Genomic DNA, 17,938 nt, shown 5'->3' on the forward strand with positions numbered 1-17,938 from the left:
TACTATGATCCATAAGGTAATCACGTTGCACGCTTCATTATTCTGAAAGAGTTACGTAGTTAGTTTACTACCTTCGTTGCGTCTACCATTTTGCCACGAGACCGTGGAAAGGCCAGAACAATAGAGTTTTCAAAGTACACGCGTTAACATTAGTCATTCTCTTTGCGGAATCGTGATCGATAAATGTTAATTCGATTGTTCAGTAACGAACGAACGTCTGATAATTATTTAAGAATCGCGTCTACTAAATATTTATGAGTCGGTCGCGATCGATTGAGTGCTGGATGAGGCGGAGGTGAGGAAAAGCAATTACCATGCAATCTCCGGCAACAAACTTCCTGTAAAGAAGATTATTATACATCGAAGGTTGTTCTTTTATTCGTACCGACCGATCGCAAATTAATTGAAACAGTTACCTAGCTGTGAGAAGTTATAACTAGGATGGATAAAACAGAGGATGATGAATTTAAACAAGTAGAAGGCCTGTCAACAGAAAAATTTGTTGGGATTTTAAGATCGAACAGTGCCTCACGATCTAGATCGAGAACATCATCGAGAACATCGTTGTCGCCGACAAATCAGGTAATTTGTTAGAGTTGATACGTGTATACATCGCGTCGCGTTATCTAATTCAAACCGATACGGAATTTTACATTCGGCCAATAATATATATACGCATCAACTCTAACATAATTATATAATAACTTAAATTTTAATTAAAGTTTCAAATATACTATTTTTATTTCATATCAAATATATTATTTTTATTTTATCGTATGAGTATCACATTTTCATAAGTGTACATTTTTCAAATGCCAAGAATTCATTAGATACAATAATTATTCTGCACACCACCATGCGCATGGTTCAATAATTTTCATTCCGTTCGTTTAATCAGCAAATGTATCGGAACTAAAACTTGCCTCGCGTGCGGGACAACGAATGTTACCACGTTTGATTAGTATTAGATAATTCATTAATGAGGTTGCTTAGTGCCTATCTATAGAATTGTTGGAGGGGATCATGTGATTATATCATTCTGACGAAAGCATTTTAGTTAATGGTTACGTGTGTGGAGGCTGTTTAGCTGCAAAAACGCCTACAGGTGTTACTCACTGAACTATTATAAATGTTGGCCAATATTCTCAGAAAATTAATTAGTATACCATGTTAGTTTTGCATCGATATTTCAAGAAAAATAATTAACGAGGCGTATACATTTTTACTAATATCCCCAGAAATTCATTAGTGGATCATTTCAAATGTTCACCGGGAAAAATAAGTTCAGAAAAAACTATAATTTTTCTATATAAAATTATAATTTATTTTACGTCTTACGATAAAATATTTTTTGTTTAATATTATTCTTGTCCAAAACAATTTGATTCTTAAGTAGGCCGCAATTTATGCATATCGTAGAGAATGATAATCGTTGAACAAATTTTGTTTTCGATAAATCCGTGAGAGAAATGGACGGCTAACGATAAGCACTGGCTTCCATGAGCCCTAATCAAAGGATTTGCAAACATTGAGGGAATTCTAGGAATAAGAGGGAGGAGACGTGCTAGGGGATGATTTTCGTGAGTCCCTGAAACTCGCGTGTAACACGACGCCTGCTCCTGCTGAAATGATTATGAGGGAAGATAAGGGTGGAGTCCAAACGTGTCATAGAACTCATCAAGGTGCGGCCGATCGCATGTGATCCCCGAACCCGGGATCACCTGCGCTACCGTCCCTCGGTGGATCATTGATTTATGGACCTTAAACTGACTAACTAAATTGTCTTAAATCAACACGACTGAGTGTAGATTTGTACACACGACTCAAGTACTGCCGAATCAAATTCGTTTAGCTTAAGTAGCCGCGAATCAGTGCCGGTTAATTGAAACAGACTCGAAGCATGTCAACTAGATTTGCTCCAATCTGAAACTATTTAACATTCATGCTAGCTAAATTAGATTTATAAACGTAATAGACAGTAGATCTTTGTATACATTTTTATGTAGAATAGAAACATTTTATTACAAGAAAAAGCTAAGAGTAAAAAAAAGAGAGAATAAAAGTTAAAAGTATTATCACATATGAATTCGACAAAGCTTAAACGTTTATAAGTAATTTGAAGAACCACTTTTATTTCCCCAAATTTGTAAGTTGAAAATAATTCATGTTAATTATAAAGAATTTAATTAATTACAATTATATAGAAAATACAAAATTATTTCGTACGAACTAGATAAATCGCAGACGTATTTTTTCCTTTTACTATTGGTTCACACGAATTCGACAATTAATATTTTTCTGTCAACTGTCGTGTACTTTCGTGCTGCACGGATTTACCTTAAACTCACCGCGAACATTAATTTCGCCGAAGCAACCCGAGGGGTACTCGAGCGAAATTAAACCATCGTTACAAGGCCTCGTTTGTCTCGCGAATTGGACATCGCCGATCGTAATCTCCCGGTGAACCAGAGCATTTCTATTTACCGGTGACAGAGAACCTTTCGTGATATCAAAGATTTGTTGCGTCGCCAGAAACGGATGTCCCCGATATCGAGTGGACACGGGCATTATGTTCGACTTATGGGCTTTGAGACAGGCGCGGTTCCCTCAGGGGATGACCACCGGTCGGTTCTTTCCTATTGACGCGACGGCAGTTCCTTCGAATCCATCGACGCTGATTCACCTGTGACCTTTTCCAATTTTCACAGATATTACACAATGATACGATATTTTGTCGAATTTTATTAGACAGGGAACGCGTGACCGAGTCATTGATACTACCTGTCTTCGGCAGTGCTACAATTTAAAACCCGTTCTTCACATTTTTCTTCTTTTGTTGTAATATTATTTTTTTCGTTTCTTGTTTCCTTTAGATTACCTTATGTAATTGGAGCAAGATTTTTAATTGTTTGAAAGAAAGTTTTAGGATTACTGGGAACTATTGTTTGTGAAAGTGTTCAGTTTAAAATTGATTTAATCTCCCTGTCTACGATTTTCATGGGAAGTGACAAGTTTTCTGATTGAAACCACGTATTAAATAATCTCGCGAATCAAGATCCATGAAATTTATAATAAAAGAATTTAGACTTCGATTACTGTGTAATATATTCTAATTCTGATATAGAAGAGCAGAATTACAGCTGTATATAGTTCTGCAGACAGTGGTAAGTTGATGAAATTTTTCTTGAATCTCTTGTTTTGATCTTTACCGGACTAAAAAGAACCCTTTAGCAGGATTCTTCATAAATCATCTTATAATTTGCGCGAAGCTTCGCAAGTCCAGTTACAAAATATAGCTCCAACTTCATTCAACTTCCTAATGAAAAATCCCATTTATTATAAACAAATATAATAATGTATGAAATTTTAGTATTTCTATCTTATATATTTTACATTTGCCGGTGCTTATTGCATTAAATTCCTGTGCTACAAAAGGGATATTTATAAATTAAATAAATAAAATCTTGTAATTATAAATAAAATCAGATATCGTTGACACGGCGACGAACGTGTTAACACTTTGTTAAGCATAAATGTTATTCCGTTCTTTTAAGCCGGAATAAAATTCTGTCCCCTTGTCATCGTTATTTAACCACTTAAAGCAAATGTAGAGAAATGCAATAAATATTTCTCCCTTTCCTTCTAAGAAATTATTACAGTAAAAAAAGTGCTCATCCTTCTAATTATGAAGAAAATCGTACGACAAGGGGTTAAATTCGGTTCACGAATAGCACGACTCGTGATTGATGAGGCAGGGTACAAATGAAACGTTTCATAATAAGATAAAGTATCGCGTTTTTCGAATTCAGTTCATGCTTATCCGTTGACTGCCTAATCCCAGGCAGCACCTACCATCAACCACTCCACGTGGCGTGACGATGGATGATCTACGGGCGAAATTCATGCAACTAATTGCTCTTGCCTGGCGATGTAGGTGGAACCTACGTCCCCGCAGCCGTCGGTCGACCGAGTGTCAGTTACGTTCGCCGTCGCTGACGACGACGACGACGACGACGAGAAACAGAAGGAAATCGTCGGGAAACCGAAGCCGAGGGAGAAAACCGAGGATCATCCGGACGCCGGCGATATGCAGAGAATATCTATAGCTGGTTCGTAGTTATTATCAGATTCGTGGTGACGATTTTATGTATATTACATAGAAATGTTTATCAATTTTTCTAAATCGAAGCTGATTCAATTCTTTTGTTAGCAAAATTTATAAATGAGAACGGATGATATCTCATTCTATCAGCGAAATTATTAAGAATGACGAAGTATGTATTCATTAACGTCGTTCTAAAAGAAATCGTAGTGCATAGCCTGCTATGTTCACCCTTTGCGGACGATGACTTTTTCGACCACGTGAGGTAGCAAGACGAGGCGATTTTCTCAAATGTGTCGAGTGTTTTGTATATAAATTATTTTAATTTATACATAATGCAGATATAATTTATATACAATTCTCTTAAATTGTATATAATAGAAATATAATTTATATGCAATTATATACATTTATATAATTTGTATACAATTATCTTAATTTGTATATAGTAAAAATATAATTTACATACAGTTATATACAATTGGATAATTTATATATGAATTATTTTAATATAAACACTGACTGAGAGTCGCCTCTCCTCCGCAAAGGGTTAAACTAATTTAGTTTTAAAACTAGAATATCATTCTTTTTTTCCTAAATCGTAAAAGAATTTATTTCTTTCGTTATATCAAGTTCTACGAGCGAAGATAAAAGAAACAAACATCGTCTCGTTGTGTCAGTGAAATTATTAAGGACTTATCACTCTATTATTTGTTATTTTACAAAAGTGTTCAACTTCATATCAACGTTGAAATGATAATTTCACAGTAGTTAGATAGTTCAGAAAAGTAGGCCATAATAATCTTTCACTACGCGTTCGATCATTTTCCTTTTTCATTATGCTATCTAATTTTGTATGATAATAATGAACGTTTTCAAAACCGACTGCTACGAAATTGCATATCGAAGCGTCGAGTTTAATGATAGCCGATCACAGTAGATCTTTTCCTTTGCACTGTTAACGCACGTGATCTCAATACCGCTCGTTTAATTTGTTTTTCTTCTTCGACGTTTCGCGTTTCTTTTGTACCATTCCGTTAATAATTACGGTACAGGATGATCGTTTCCAGAGGAAGAGGGCGACGAGGACGAGTACTCGGCGTCAGCGTGCGCGATCATGCAACGCCGTAGTTCCAGCCGGCGGCAAAGCAGACGGAAACGACGGCCATCGTCACCTTTCAGCGCCGAAGCGGAAGCAACGCTTCGACGAAGATCCTCTGTCTACACCATCAGTTCTGGGGAGTCAGTAATTTTAGTTTACGAATTTTTTGTTGTCGCGTTTCATCGACTAAGCTCTTCAGTATTAATTAAAATGAAAAGGTGTAATAGAGTCTTCTAAATTCCTCGTGGTCACTGTTCGTCGATTAATTTTTTAACCCTTTACACTCCGCTGTCCCCTCTAAGGGGACCCCTCAGGGGACATTAACTTTTATTAGCTATTACGAAAAATTAACTTATTCCAGCTCTGTATGTTGACCAGCTCTGCGCTTGCATTTTACCGCATTTTCGTAACTTCCCCTCTACCTCTCGGACGTTAGAGACCCTTAGCGGACGGCTGGCGGATATATCCGCCCAAAATACTGCGCGCTCTAATACTCGTCGTCCACAGCGACGCTCGCCCGTCGAGCGCCGCCGTCCGAAGCCACTTCCACTGGAAATCGGAAATAAATCTTCTGGCTTATAGTATTTCTATCTTATGCGATAAAGTGCATTTCATTAGGTTGTTGTATATGAATACTATATACTATTTATTCTGTATGAATACTATATACTATTTAGCCCGTAAAAACTGTCCTAAATGTTTAAAATAGCGAAAGGGGACCCCTCAGAGGACATTAACTTTTATTAGCTACTAGCAAACCTGGCGAACTCCGTTTCGCCACCAGATGGCTTCGTTTTTTGTAACATTTCGTTTGGGGATTAAAAGATGAAGAAAAGTTATTTTTTTTGTTTTATAAACCATATTGGTTTGTAGTACATGCTATGTATCAGAGATGGCGCTGTATGTGAAAAATGATTTTCCCTGTTTTCCTGCTTTTCTGTTGAAATTTTTCCAGAATTTTGGTTGCTATAAACCTCACGGAGCCCAAGACCTTTCCAACGAATGCAAAACCGTGGAAATCGGTTCGTGCGTTCTGGAGTTATAGCGTCAAGAAGGAAAACCCGACTTATTTTTATATAATAGATTACGAAAAATTAACTTATTCCAGCACAATTTTTTGAGAAATGCTTTTCTGAAATTTTCTCTTGAAATCACACAAGAAATCGAATAAAAATATGGTAAAATTACTAAGATATATAGAACAATTACGTCAATCTAGTTATTATTGTTAAATATGCACAAATCAGCCTGCAGTGCAGATTGTGGAGTGTATCGAAGTTTATTATACTGTACAAAATTATGCAAAATAAAATATTGATTTTTTTACAAATATATACTTCTCGATGCCAACGAATTTGTATAAGTTCAATATTATTATAATACGTTATTTGGTTCAAAAATTGTACTAAATAATATAAGGGTTCGTAAGTGCTCGTTTCAAAGAATTAATTGCTAAATACATTGAAAACTTGTAATAGTATTATAGAAGTATATACTTCTTACATTACTTTGATAATTTTATTTTATGTTATACTATTTTATATATTATATCATTTTATATTATATATACGAATGTCATACAAAATTATATTTCTTGTATCGACATTATATTATAGATCACACAAAGATCATGATAGATCAACATTTTAATGAACACCAGAAGTTAAACAATACGACTCTCGCTCGTCTCGTGAACGAATTGCAAATTTCGTCCATCAAATAAATTGTTGAAAGTTGAAATTACAGTATTTGCTTGCAGAACGGCGATTTCTGTGGAAGAGACCGGTAATCAGGAGCAGATATTCGAGAAACTGAAATTGCACAAAGAGGTGTTGAGCGGTGTTAAGCAACAACCGTGGCCACTACGTCGGAAAATCAAACTCGTGCGACAAGCGAAATCGTACGTTCGAAGACACGAAGGAGTTCTTCAAGAACGACTTGCTCATACGAGGAGCACCAAGGACGCGATCGCGCGTATTTCGCTCTTCACGACGAAGGTAACATCTGTTAAACAAATTCGACGAGCATTTAATTAAATAGTTAAATTTATAGCTAGTCTATAGTTCAACGAATGGTTTATTTCGTACTCGTGCAGTGTAAATTTCTGATAAAAACAGGTAATATTATATTTCTGATATAACTTTTAAACAGAGCGTTAATCCTTTAATTGCCTATATATAATAATCCTTTAATAGCGATTCCCATTAGGGGTTTTTTAAAAAATATAAAATATTTTACTATTATTATATTGTTAGACAACTTTTTATGCATATACATAATTCTCGTCAAAAATTTAACAAAATTTCGCAGTTAATGGGTTAAACACGTTTTTGGATTAGCACAAATCTACACCTTTTTCAACGAGATTTCAATACAGAAATGACCGTCTTAAACATATTCTGATCCTTAGAGTTAATTAACTCTGATATGGAATATTTCAGACTGTCTTCATTTGTATATTATTTAGCCCGTAAAAGCTCGGGCAGATTTTGAGCAGTTTTAGGACAGGATATATCCGCCCAAAATACTGCGCGCTCCAATACCCGTACGCTCGCTCGTCGAGCGCCGCCGTCCGATGTCACTTCCACTCGAAATCTGAAATAAATCTTCTGGCTTATAGTATTTCTATCTTATGCGATAAAGTGCATTTTATTAGGTTGGTGCATATGAATACTATATACTATCTATCCTGTATGAATACTATATACTATTTAGCCCGTAAAAACTGTCCTAAATGTTTAAAATAGCGAAAGTCGCTTGGCGAAAGATCTATATTTTATAAAATATTATATTTTACTTAATTTAATTTCGCAATTGTTTTGTACGACGTATGCGTAGTTTTTGTGGGCTAAACAGTATGTAAATGAAGACAGTCTGAAAAATTCCATACTATAGTTTATTGATCCGAAAAATCAGAATTTCTTGAAGACAGACATTTATGAATTAAACTCGCGTTGGGAAAAGTGTATTGAAACAAATGGGGCACATTTTGATTAAATGAATAGCTTTTGAAAAAAGATATGCAGTTTTATATACTCGCTGAAAAATCCGACATTTCATATGCACCAACCTAATATAGTCTACATACAATTATCTTAAATTGTATATAATAGAAATATAATTTATATACAATTCTCTTAAATTGTATATAATAGAAATATAATTTATATACAATTTATAAATAATAGATAAACACGTTTTTGGATTAGCACAAATCTAACTTTCGATTATGCCAGTTCAACATTTTGATCACGCACGGTTCGCAGAAATGGCAATATTGCCGAAGAGAACTGATCAATCTTCAAACATGGCTGATCCCCTGGGAACTTCGGATCAAGGAGATCGAGTCGCATTTCGGTTCCGCCGTTGCTTCCTACTTCACCTTCCTCCGATGGTTGTTTTGGATCAATCTCGTCATGTGCACTATCATTACTGCCTTCGTGATGATCCCCGAGGTAGAGGAAATGATCGTAACGAACAGGAAATATTGCGAACAGAGAGAACGTATTGTTGCAGTCTGTTCGATAATCAATCTTTAGATTCTTCTTCGACGTCTTCGAAGTTAACACTAGATTTACCAGCAATCCAAGTATACCTAGTTTTACCAAGACCGGTCAGAATGACTGAAATAATGAAATAATAATAAAATATATAAAATAATATAAAATTCATAAAACTGATTCTTTAGTTATGGCTGCAAAACTCATGATATCATTTCGGAAAGAAAAAGTTACGTGCAGTAGGAATTTTCAATTGAAATTGCGAAACCAGTCATTTTGCCTGGTCTGGTAAATCAAGTGTTAACCCTTTCGCTACGGAACGTATTAATGGGTAGTTGACACTGAGGTACGGAATGCTACGAAGTAAAAGTCGTTTCTTGTTCTCTAGATTTTACAATATTTATTGTATTCAGAAATATCACTTTACTTTCTAAAATATGATTATTTATAATCATAATTTGTTTTTTGAAATATTATAGTCAACTATTTGTTGATTAACAAAAGTATGAAATAGAAGTATGTATGTATATGGAATGAACGTGTATACGCTCTTCGTATATGAATGGTCATTCTTCGAGGGCGTATATGCCCGACGGAGCGAAAGGGTTAATATCGATGTAGCATTTCTCGAGATCATCGTTTTGCAACAGGTGCTCACGGCGGATTCGGCCACGGCAGGTGAACGGAAGATCATGCTCAGGGAAGAGAAAATTGAATCGAAGCATCTGCTGATTTTATGGGAGTTCGAGGGGATCTTTAAGTATTCGCCGTTCTTTTACGGCTGGTACACGAACCAAGACTCGAAGAGCGGCTATAGGCTGCCGCTTGCCTATTTCGTCACTAATTTGGTCATCTATATCTACAGTTTCGCCGCCACATTGCGCAAGTAAACGTCACAACGGGTGACCTGCCACCTAAAGCAACCTTATTTTCTCTTTTGGTATTGCGAAACCAGAACAATTAATTATAAAGCTGGTGCACGCAATTCGGATCATTTTCTCTTTCGGTACTGTGTACGTGAAACGGGAACAATTCATTACAAAACTGATACACAATTTGAATTTTTTTCTCTTCTGGAACTGTAAAAATGAAACGGGAACAATTCATTATAGAACTGGTACACGATTTCTATTATTTTCTCTTTTAACCTTTTGCACTACGACTCCTTTCACGATGCGTTGATTAGCACTTATTTGTCCTTTATATTTTTAATGATAGGACCAAATAATTTTTGATTCTTCTATTATTTTTATTTACTTCCGTTACTAGACTTCGATAATAGGAGAATCCAACTTTAATTTGATTTAGAAAAAATTAATAATTTATTAAATTAGTAGATGTTGCGTGGAATCTTTATCGCGTGTCTGAATCGATATTATAGCGCAAGGGGTTAAGAATCGTTAATTGGACAACTGGTACACAATTCGAATTCTACGAAATTTTGAACCATTGTAACCTGTGAACGAATGATCTTTTTCTGTTAATTCGTATTTGTATTGGCATCATAGGTAATTTACGAATACAGTATTATATTCTACGTATTGGAAGATATATAAATTATTTATTATATTATTTTTATAAGTTAGTATTTTATGTACTTTTCTTTCTAAACTTTTATAAAAGAGAAATTTATTTTTACTTCGATGTAGAAGAAATTAATAATATTCATCTTTAGCAGATCTTGCATGAAAGGGTATAGCCGATTAAGATGGTCAAAACTGCCCTTAGAAGTTTTTCAATGAGTCATACACCGTTCGATAGCTGACCAATAAAAAGTCATCTGTGCAAACTTTTAACCCTGTAACTTGTCCGTGAGGGTAGTTACAGGGTAAATTAGATTTCGCGATTTTCCGGCATTTTTCCATCTTTAGCGACTTTCTAAAATTTTGAAAAAAATATGGCTTATTTTGGACATCAAGCCGGATGTTACAGAATTTTTGCAGATTTTTCAGTTGCAAGCTACGATTATCAAAAATAAGCCTTTTTTTCAATAGTTACAGGGTTAAAATTTTGCACAGATGAGTTTTTATTGGTCAGCTATCGAACGGTGTATGACTCATTGAAAAACCTCTAAGGGCAGTTTTGACCATCTTAATCGGCTATGCCCTTTGTATCACGAGTCTGACTCGTTATTATAGTTATATATTATTATCGTTATATAATAATATATAACGATATATAATAATATAATATATAACGATAATATATTAATATATAATAATATAATATATAATGATTATATATTAATAAATGAATTAATTGCAAGTTGGTGTTCTTCGTTGTTCAGATGCTAGTAATTGCATTTCAGCATGATGAACACGTACATTTCGTTTCAGAATGGCGAAGAATTCGCGACTGAGCAAGCTCACGGAGAAAGAGGACGAATGCATATTCTCGTGGAAATTGTTCACGGGATGGGACTTCATGATCGGTAATCCAGAAACTGCTCACAATCGGATGGCCAGCATAGTCCTCAGCTTTAAGGAAGCGTTACTCGAAGAAGCTGAAAAGGAGAAAGACGAAAGAAAGTAAACTAATTTTGCAATCGCTCTGATTACTGTATATATATGTATACAAGGGTGGGCCAAATAAAGTGTTACAAAGCAATATTTCCATTATCGTTAATGATACGTGAAAATGCTTGAGGAACAAATTGTTTGGTTCGAAGGGACACATGTTGTTGCGTGAGGTGAATAACTCAACAAAACACTAAGGAACATCATTTCGAGCATGTTCTGTAGGTAGAATCAAACCAAGGTTAGTGGATCCTGTGAAAGTGATTATTACGATATTTTTCGGTTTTTCAACTATTTTCATACTTTGCGCGACTAGAATGGCCTTGAGTTATAGTTCGCTGGATTCGTCTTAAAATCGGCAATAATGTCATCGGAAAACAAATACATAGTTCCATTTGAAAAAACATCGATGACCTTCAAGTCTCAAAAAATATGACATTTAAAAAAAGAACATTTTCACCACAACATGTGCCCCTTCGAACCAAACAATTTGTTTCTTAAGCATTTTCGCGTGTCATTAACGATAATGGAGATATTGCTTTGTAACACTTTATTTGCCCCACCCTGTATATACATATGTATATTTGTAGAGAAACGTTCGATTTTTTTTTACAAGGATCCTTGGATTCTATTACGCGCGTGTGTCCAAACGACTATTATTTTCCAGTTGGAAAATCATATTGATGAGAGTTTTTGTGAACACGTCCGTGATGTTGTTATTGGTACTGTCAGCGTACGTCGTGGTAGAACTCGTTGCAAGGAGTGCCGAAGAGTTGGAGCAGCCCAATTGGTGGCGGCAGAATGAAGTTACCGTGGTGATGACCCTAATTTCGTACGTGTTTCCGATATTTTTTGAGATACTGGGTTTGCTGGAGAACTACCATCCTAGGAAGCAGCTTCGAGTGCAATTGGCTCGGTGAGTTAATGAAATTATGTTTATTAATACGTCGATGGCCTAATTGTCACAGAATAACCCACATCAAAATAATTATATATAATATACATATAGTAATCATCAAAGTAATTTTGTCGATGAAAAATCTAAAAAAAATTAGGATTCATCTCATTATTTTTTTATCGTATTATCTTCATAAAAGGTCAGTTTTGCAAATGCATCACGGTTTTCAAATTTTGCATCGATATGTTACAGAATAATGCTGCTCAATTTACTGAATCTTTATGCACTGATATTCGCCGTGTTTAGTAAAATAAATCCAATGGTAAGCGGAGTAATGTTACACTAACGATTATTTCTTATTAATAAGATAAAATCTCTTTCTTTCATTTGGGTCGCAGAAGCAAGACCTTCGAGACCTGCTGCCAACGATCACAAATTGCTCGTACAAACCCATTGAATGTGGTAACGAGGTGACGAAGGCGCGACAGATCGCAACCCTTGCATCCTTAAGCTTAATACTAGCTGGCAATGTTACCAGTTTGCAATACAAAAATGAAACAGGTGACTAAAAACAATCATTTTTCTGTATTAAATATGTTATATATAAATTATGAATAATAAATTATATGAAATATTATATATAAATTATAAATAATAAATTGTATAAAATATTATATATAGATATATTTTATGAATTATTTGGTCTGTTACAGCAGTACCATTGCCACCGGACTCGATCAAAGACCTATACCTCAACCCTATACTCGACGAAAAATCGCTCGAAGAGATCTACAACGTCGGCGACTACCCCCCCTTGGATTACACGTACGAGAGCTACGAAGATACCAAAGCTAATGAATTCAATGGAACATCGTTTTCCACGGAAACGATCTCTGAAAGGAATTTTACGACAGAAATTGATCAACGGAACAATACCATCGAAACAATTTCGACTATCATCGAGGACAATTTCACCAGCACTTATTCCATTGACTTTGTCGACGAAGATAACTATACAACGTTCAATAGTAATTTCAACGAATCGACACTTTACGACGAAACGACAGACTCGATTTTTAATGTAAGCGATGCGAATACAACAGACGAAGTCTCGAGTATCACTTTCTCAACTGAAGATACTACTACGTTTGCAACGGAGACCGAATCGATTGACGAGTACTCGAGTAAGACGGAGACTGGTTCCGAATTACCGATTACTACTATAATTACTGAAAAGTTTTATGAATATTCGACCGATCAGGGAACTACTATCGTCGATTTTGAGGAGACAACAACTTCTACGAACGACCGAGTGATTCCACCCGCGAAAGAGGACCATGCTGTTAGGTGCTTCGAAAGGATTTGCCCTACTACCACGCAGGATACAAGTAAGGAAAAAATTATTGGCGATGCTGAAGTTCATGAAGAATCCTTGACTTTAGGAAATAAATTACTAGAATGATACTGTTATTATTTTTAAATAAAAAGAAACTCTACTTCAACGTACTTCATATTGACTATGGTAACACAAGAACAATTGATATTTGGTATGAGTATATTACTGATTTTATGGCAAAATATATTATATATTTATAAATATATCATAAATATATTATATAAACTATTATCACCGCATTACCGTAAAGTCAATCTTTTAAATTAGTATTAAATAGTATTTACTTAATAGCGAACACTTTTAAATAGTATGTCAATCTTTTGAACTAGTTTTACTGTAAAGTCAATCTTTTAAAATTTATAAAGCTGGTAGCATTCTAAATTAAATAAAAAATATCAAATAATACTAATGTTCAACGACCGAATATCTAGCAGCAATAAATGAAAACGCTAGATGTAGATATTACAAACCGACAGAACTTATATCTTCAGTAAAGACTTAAGATTGTTAAAATTAACCATATGGTCACGTTCCCTTGTTACAGTTACTCTACCAAAGGTGTTAGATTTGAAAACACGTAAGAAACTGCGTCGTTTATGTTGGGAGACGATCTTCGGTCAAGAACTGGCCAAACTCACGGTCATGGATCTGGCAAGTCTACATACATAACCATTAAGCAGTACGTATGTTATATTAATTTCAAATGTTTCAGGTGTGGACTGTAGTGATAACGCTCAGCTTGGACTTCTTCAGGGCGGTTTTCGTCCGTTTCATGAACAGTTTCTGGTGCTGGGATCTCGAGAAACAGTTCCCCCAATACGGAGACTTCAAGATAGCGGAGAACATACTTCACTTGGTGTACAATCAAGGCATGATCTGGATGGGGATGTTCTTCAGTCCTGGTTTGATCGCGTTGAACCTGCTGAAACTCGGCATCCTCATGTACCTGCGCTCTTGGGCGGTTCTTACCTGTAATGTGCCACATGAAGTGATCTTCCGTGCCTCAAGGTATCTCACGCTTCATTGCGAAGGTTACGTAAGGGTCAAGGACATAAATTTTATTGGCCTCCTAGTTTCTGGTGGATAATTATTGAATAATTGCTGAATTTAAAACAAAAGATTTTAAGCAAAAGATAGTCACAATCGCCCAAGTTTATAGAATTTAGTGCGGTTTGAGAAGAGAATTATTACAAAATTCAAGTTTTATTTAGCAAAAATATTAAGAAAATACATTTCTCTCAAATGTAATAATATATTGTTATTTAATACTGAACGTTTTAACGCGATTGTAAAGTAAATTGGTAGTTGAAGAAATTAGTGCCCCACTCTCCAGGTGAACCAGTTTGTTATACGCAAATTAAAACTTTATCTTTATAGTATATACATACTATAGTTCATATACATACATATTATACATATGTATATTACTTCCAAAAAGATGAAGATTGACAAATATTTTTTTAATGGTATCATAGTATAGAAGAAAGGGCATAGCCGATTAAGATGGTCAAAACTGCCGCCCTTAGAGGTTTTTCAATGAGTCATATACCGTTCGATAGCTGACCAATAAAAACTCACTGTGCAAAATGACAACCCTGTAACTTGTCCGTGAGAGTAGTTACAGGGTAAATTAGATTTCGCGATTTTCCGGCATTTTTCCATCTTTAGCGACTTTCTAAAATTTTGAAAAAATATGGCTTATTTTGGACATCAAGCCGGATGTTACAGAATTTTTGCAGATTTTTCAGTTGCAAGCTGTGATTATCAAAAATGAAAAACCCCCAAAAAATCGGAAAATTGAAGATTTCTCGAAAACTATATTAATTCCCTGACAAGGTACTATCACGGCTCGTGTACTCAATTTTTCTCAGATTTTTTGCTCGCCTGCAACATTGCCAAAAAAAATGAAAACCCATCTTAATCGGTTATGCCCTTTTGATAAAATATCGACGTTGATGCAAATATAGGTCCATTTTCAGGTTTAAGGTCAAGAGTAACAAACTGGTTTTGTGCATTAGTCGTAGGCATCTAAGAAAAGAGTGAGCAAAAACTGGTCCCCAGGTAAACAAACCTTATAAAGAAAATAGAGACAGCACAGAAGAATAAGAAGCATTCAAAATAATTCTGAATCAGAAATATAGATTAAATAAAGAATATTAAAAGCCTTTAATTAATAAACTGTAATTACGAGATTGAAATAATGATTGAAATTAAGAGAGAACTTCTGTGCTCTATAAAAAGATCTATTAAATTTTAAACCATATTTAAAAAATACTCAAGTTGAACAAATTACACGTATGTACCATATAATATACACTATACATAATGTGTATAGTATACACATTAAATATATAAAATGCGCAGGAAATATTTTTGGCCAGTTTAAAGCAAAGCCTACAAATGATATTTATGAGCCGAATAAACATTTTTAAAATTTCGCAGGTCCAACAATTTTTACTTCGCGCTACTGTTAACGATGCTCTTTCTGTGCGTTCTGCCGGTTGGTTACGCGATAGTTTGGGTGGAGCCGTCTTGGCATTGTGGCCCTTTTTCCGGTTACAAAAAGATATACCATTTGGCGACGAAACAGCTCACGAATTCCCTTCCAGAACCGATACAAAGGTACTTGTCATACCCTAAGCGATGAAATCATTTTCGTAATGCTTCTTAATATTTTTTGCAGGTGTCTGGATTACGTCGCTTCACCGGGTATTGTGATTCCACTAATTGTCCTAATGGCTCTAATTATCTATTACATGGTGTCCCTTACCGGGTCTTTGAGAGAAGCCAACGATGACTTAAAGGTGACAGAAGGAACCAATGTTTTTGTTCATGTTACTAATGGTTTGTTTAGTTAAAAACAGGTCCTATGTGGCCCTCTCACTATTCTTTATATGAAATGATAACTAGTTAATATAGCACTTCATACAAAATAATTAAGTTAAACAGAAAATAGTAATAATAAGTACTTTAAGAATTTAAAGACCCTGTTATATACTGTTATAATGCAGGCGTTTCTTATTTTGCAAAAAATTCACAGTCTAATAATTAAATATTTTTAAGTAAGAATAAAAATAGGACTTGTACACGTTAGTTTAGGTAGGTTCTTTCAAACTCATTACATTAGTAAATAATCAAATTTGACTTTTTCCTTCATAGAGATTTGGCTTTTATGTTTTAGATACAATTGCGCCACGAACGCACGGAAGAGCGCCGCAAGCTGTTCAAAATAGTAAGAAGAAGAGAGGACCTAGTTGACGCCTCGTTTGTAAAATGGAAAAAAATGCTGCCGGCCTTGTCTAAGCGATCAATTCGAGCTAAACCACCAAAAGGTTTCCTCTAAATATGCTCATCCTACTAAACATTCATCGTATAAATAATAATATGCAACAAACTGTCTAATAAATATTCATTTTGTACGGTTCATCTATGGATGGCCGACAGGTGATGCGGAAGTTGCGATACCAAATGAAAACTCGGTCGAAATCCACACGAGAAATCGATCTTCATCCGAAGTCGCTGAGCTGACGGATGTTGAAGAGGATATTTTGCCACATGATCATGTATTCTCACCTCACACCGTGGAAAGCAATTATAGGGAGAAGAGTGTGATTAGTGGTCGTGCTGGGTAATTATTTCTTCACGCAAAAACAAACCTGAATGATAGTTGAAGCATGGTCATTAATCTGCTTTTTATATCAGCTGTAATTTTACTTAACACTAGAACTACTAAGCTTTCAACACGATAATTGCTCCATAACAGTAAGCAGATTATATTGACTCTCTGTAGACAATTATAATTAAATTAATTAGTATATGTATCACATCAGGAATTTTAAAAGAAAATATTGAAAACCACTTTGACTGGTTTGGTCGATCTAGTGTTAATTGAATCAAGCTACTAATTGCGAAAGAAATATCTATGATGTTCAAGGGACATTAACAATTACATTGACATTTACACAACACTTCAAATCAATGAATTGTGTTTCGTTTAAAATTCAACAATTTAAAGAAGAAGATTTTATAACACGAATAGAAAGAAATTAAAAGTTGTACAGTATCTAAAGACACAAAATTGAAATTATTAAAAATTATTAATAATAATAATAATTGAAAGTTGAAATTTAAATCAAATGCAAGACACGAATTGTCAATTTAAGAAAAGATATTTGAGCTTTTAATTTTATCTGATAAAGCACTTTACTTAAAAGAATTTAAACTATGTGAATTATCTTATAAAAATATATCTGTCTTTAATTAGGACCACGAGGACTCTCCACGACTCCTGGGAGTCACAATCCAGCGAGTGCGCTGTAATTCCCGAGATCCGAATAAACGAGGCCGAGGGGAAATCGGAGTTCCATCGATCGGTCTCTGCGGAGAATCACGATTCGAGTCACACGAAATAAACATGTCATCAG

At 34.9% G+C, this 17,938-nt stretch overlaps 1 protein-coding gene across 1 annotated transcript; it reads left to right on the top strand.

The window, feature by feature from the left end:
• The first annotated feature begins 3 nt into the window (after positions 1–3).
• LOC144472138 (transmembrane channel-like protein) lies at positions 4–17,926 on the top strand. The gene is made up of 18 exons (XM_078184907.1): positions 4–582; positions 3,935–4,109; positions 5,173–5,344; positions 6,964–7,201; positions 8,471–8,659; positions 9,355–9,590; positions 11,041–11,232; positions 11,888–12,136; positions 12,371–12,440; positions 12,517–12,679; positions 12,832–13,506; positions 14,059–14,165; positions 14,227–14,522; positions 15,957–16,136; positions 16,198–16,318; positions 16,696–16,846; positions 16,959–17,142; positions 17,779–17,926. The coding sequence occupies exons 1-18, from the start codon at positions 442–444 to the stop codon at positions 17,924–17,926; spliced, it is 3,687 nt and encodes a 1,228-aa protein (XP_078041033.1). The 5' UTR covers positions 4–441.
• Positions 17,927–17,938: the final 12 nt, after the last annotated feature.

This window comes from Augochlora pura, chromosome 7 (assembly GCF_028453695.1).
Source record: "Augochlora pura isolate Apur16 chromosome 7, APUR_v2.2.1, whole genome shotgun sequence".
NCBI lineage: Eukaryota > Metazoa > Arthropoda > Insecta > Hymenoptera > Halictidae > Augochlora > Augochlora pura.

Excerpts from the sequence above, each read along its gene's own strand:
- LOC144472138 (XM_078184907.1), top strand. The coding sequence starts at position 442 with ATGGATAAAACAGAGGATGATGAATTTAAACAAGTAGAAGGCCTGTCA. Across the intron at positions 4,110-5,172 it reads GCAGAGAATATCTATAGCTG|AGGAAGAGGGCGACGAGGAC; the intron begins GTTCGTAGTTAT and ends GATCGTTTCCAG. Across the intron at positions 16,137-16,197 it reads CTTCCAGAACCGATACAAAG|GTGTCTGGATTACGTCGCTT; the intron begins GTACTTGTCATA and ends TATTTTTTGCAG.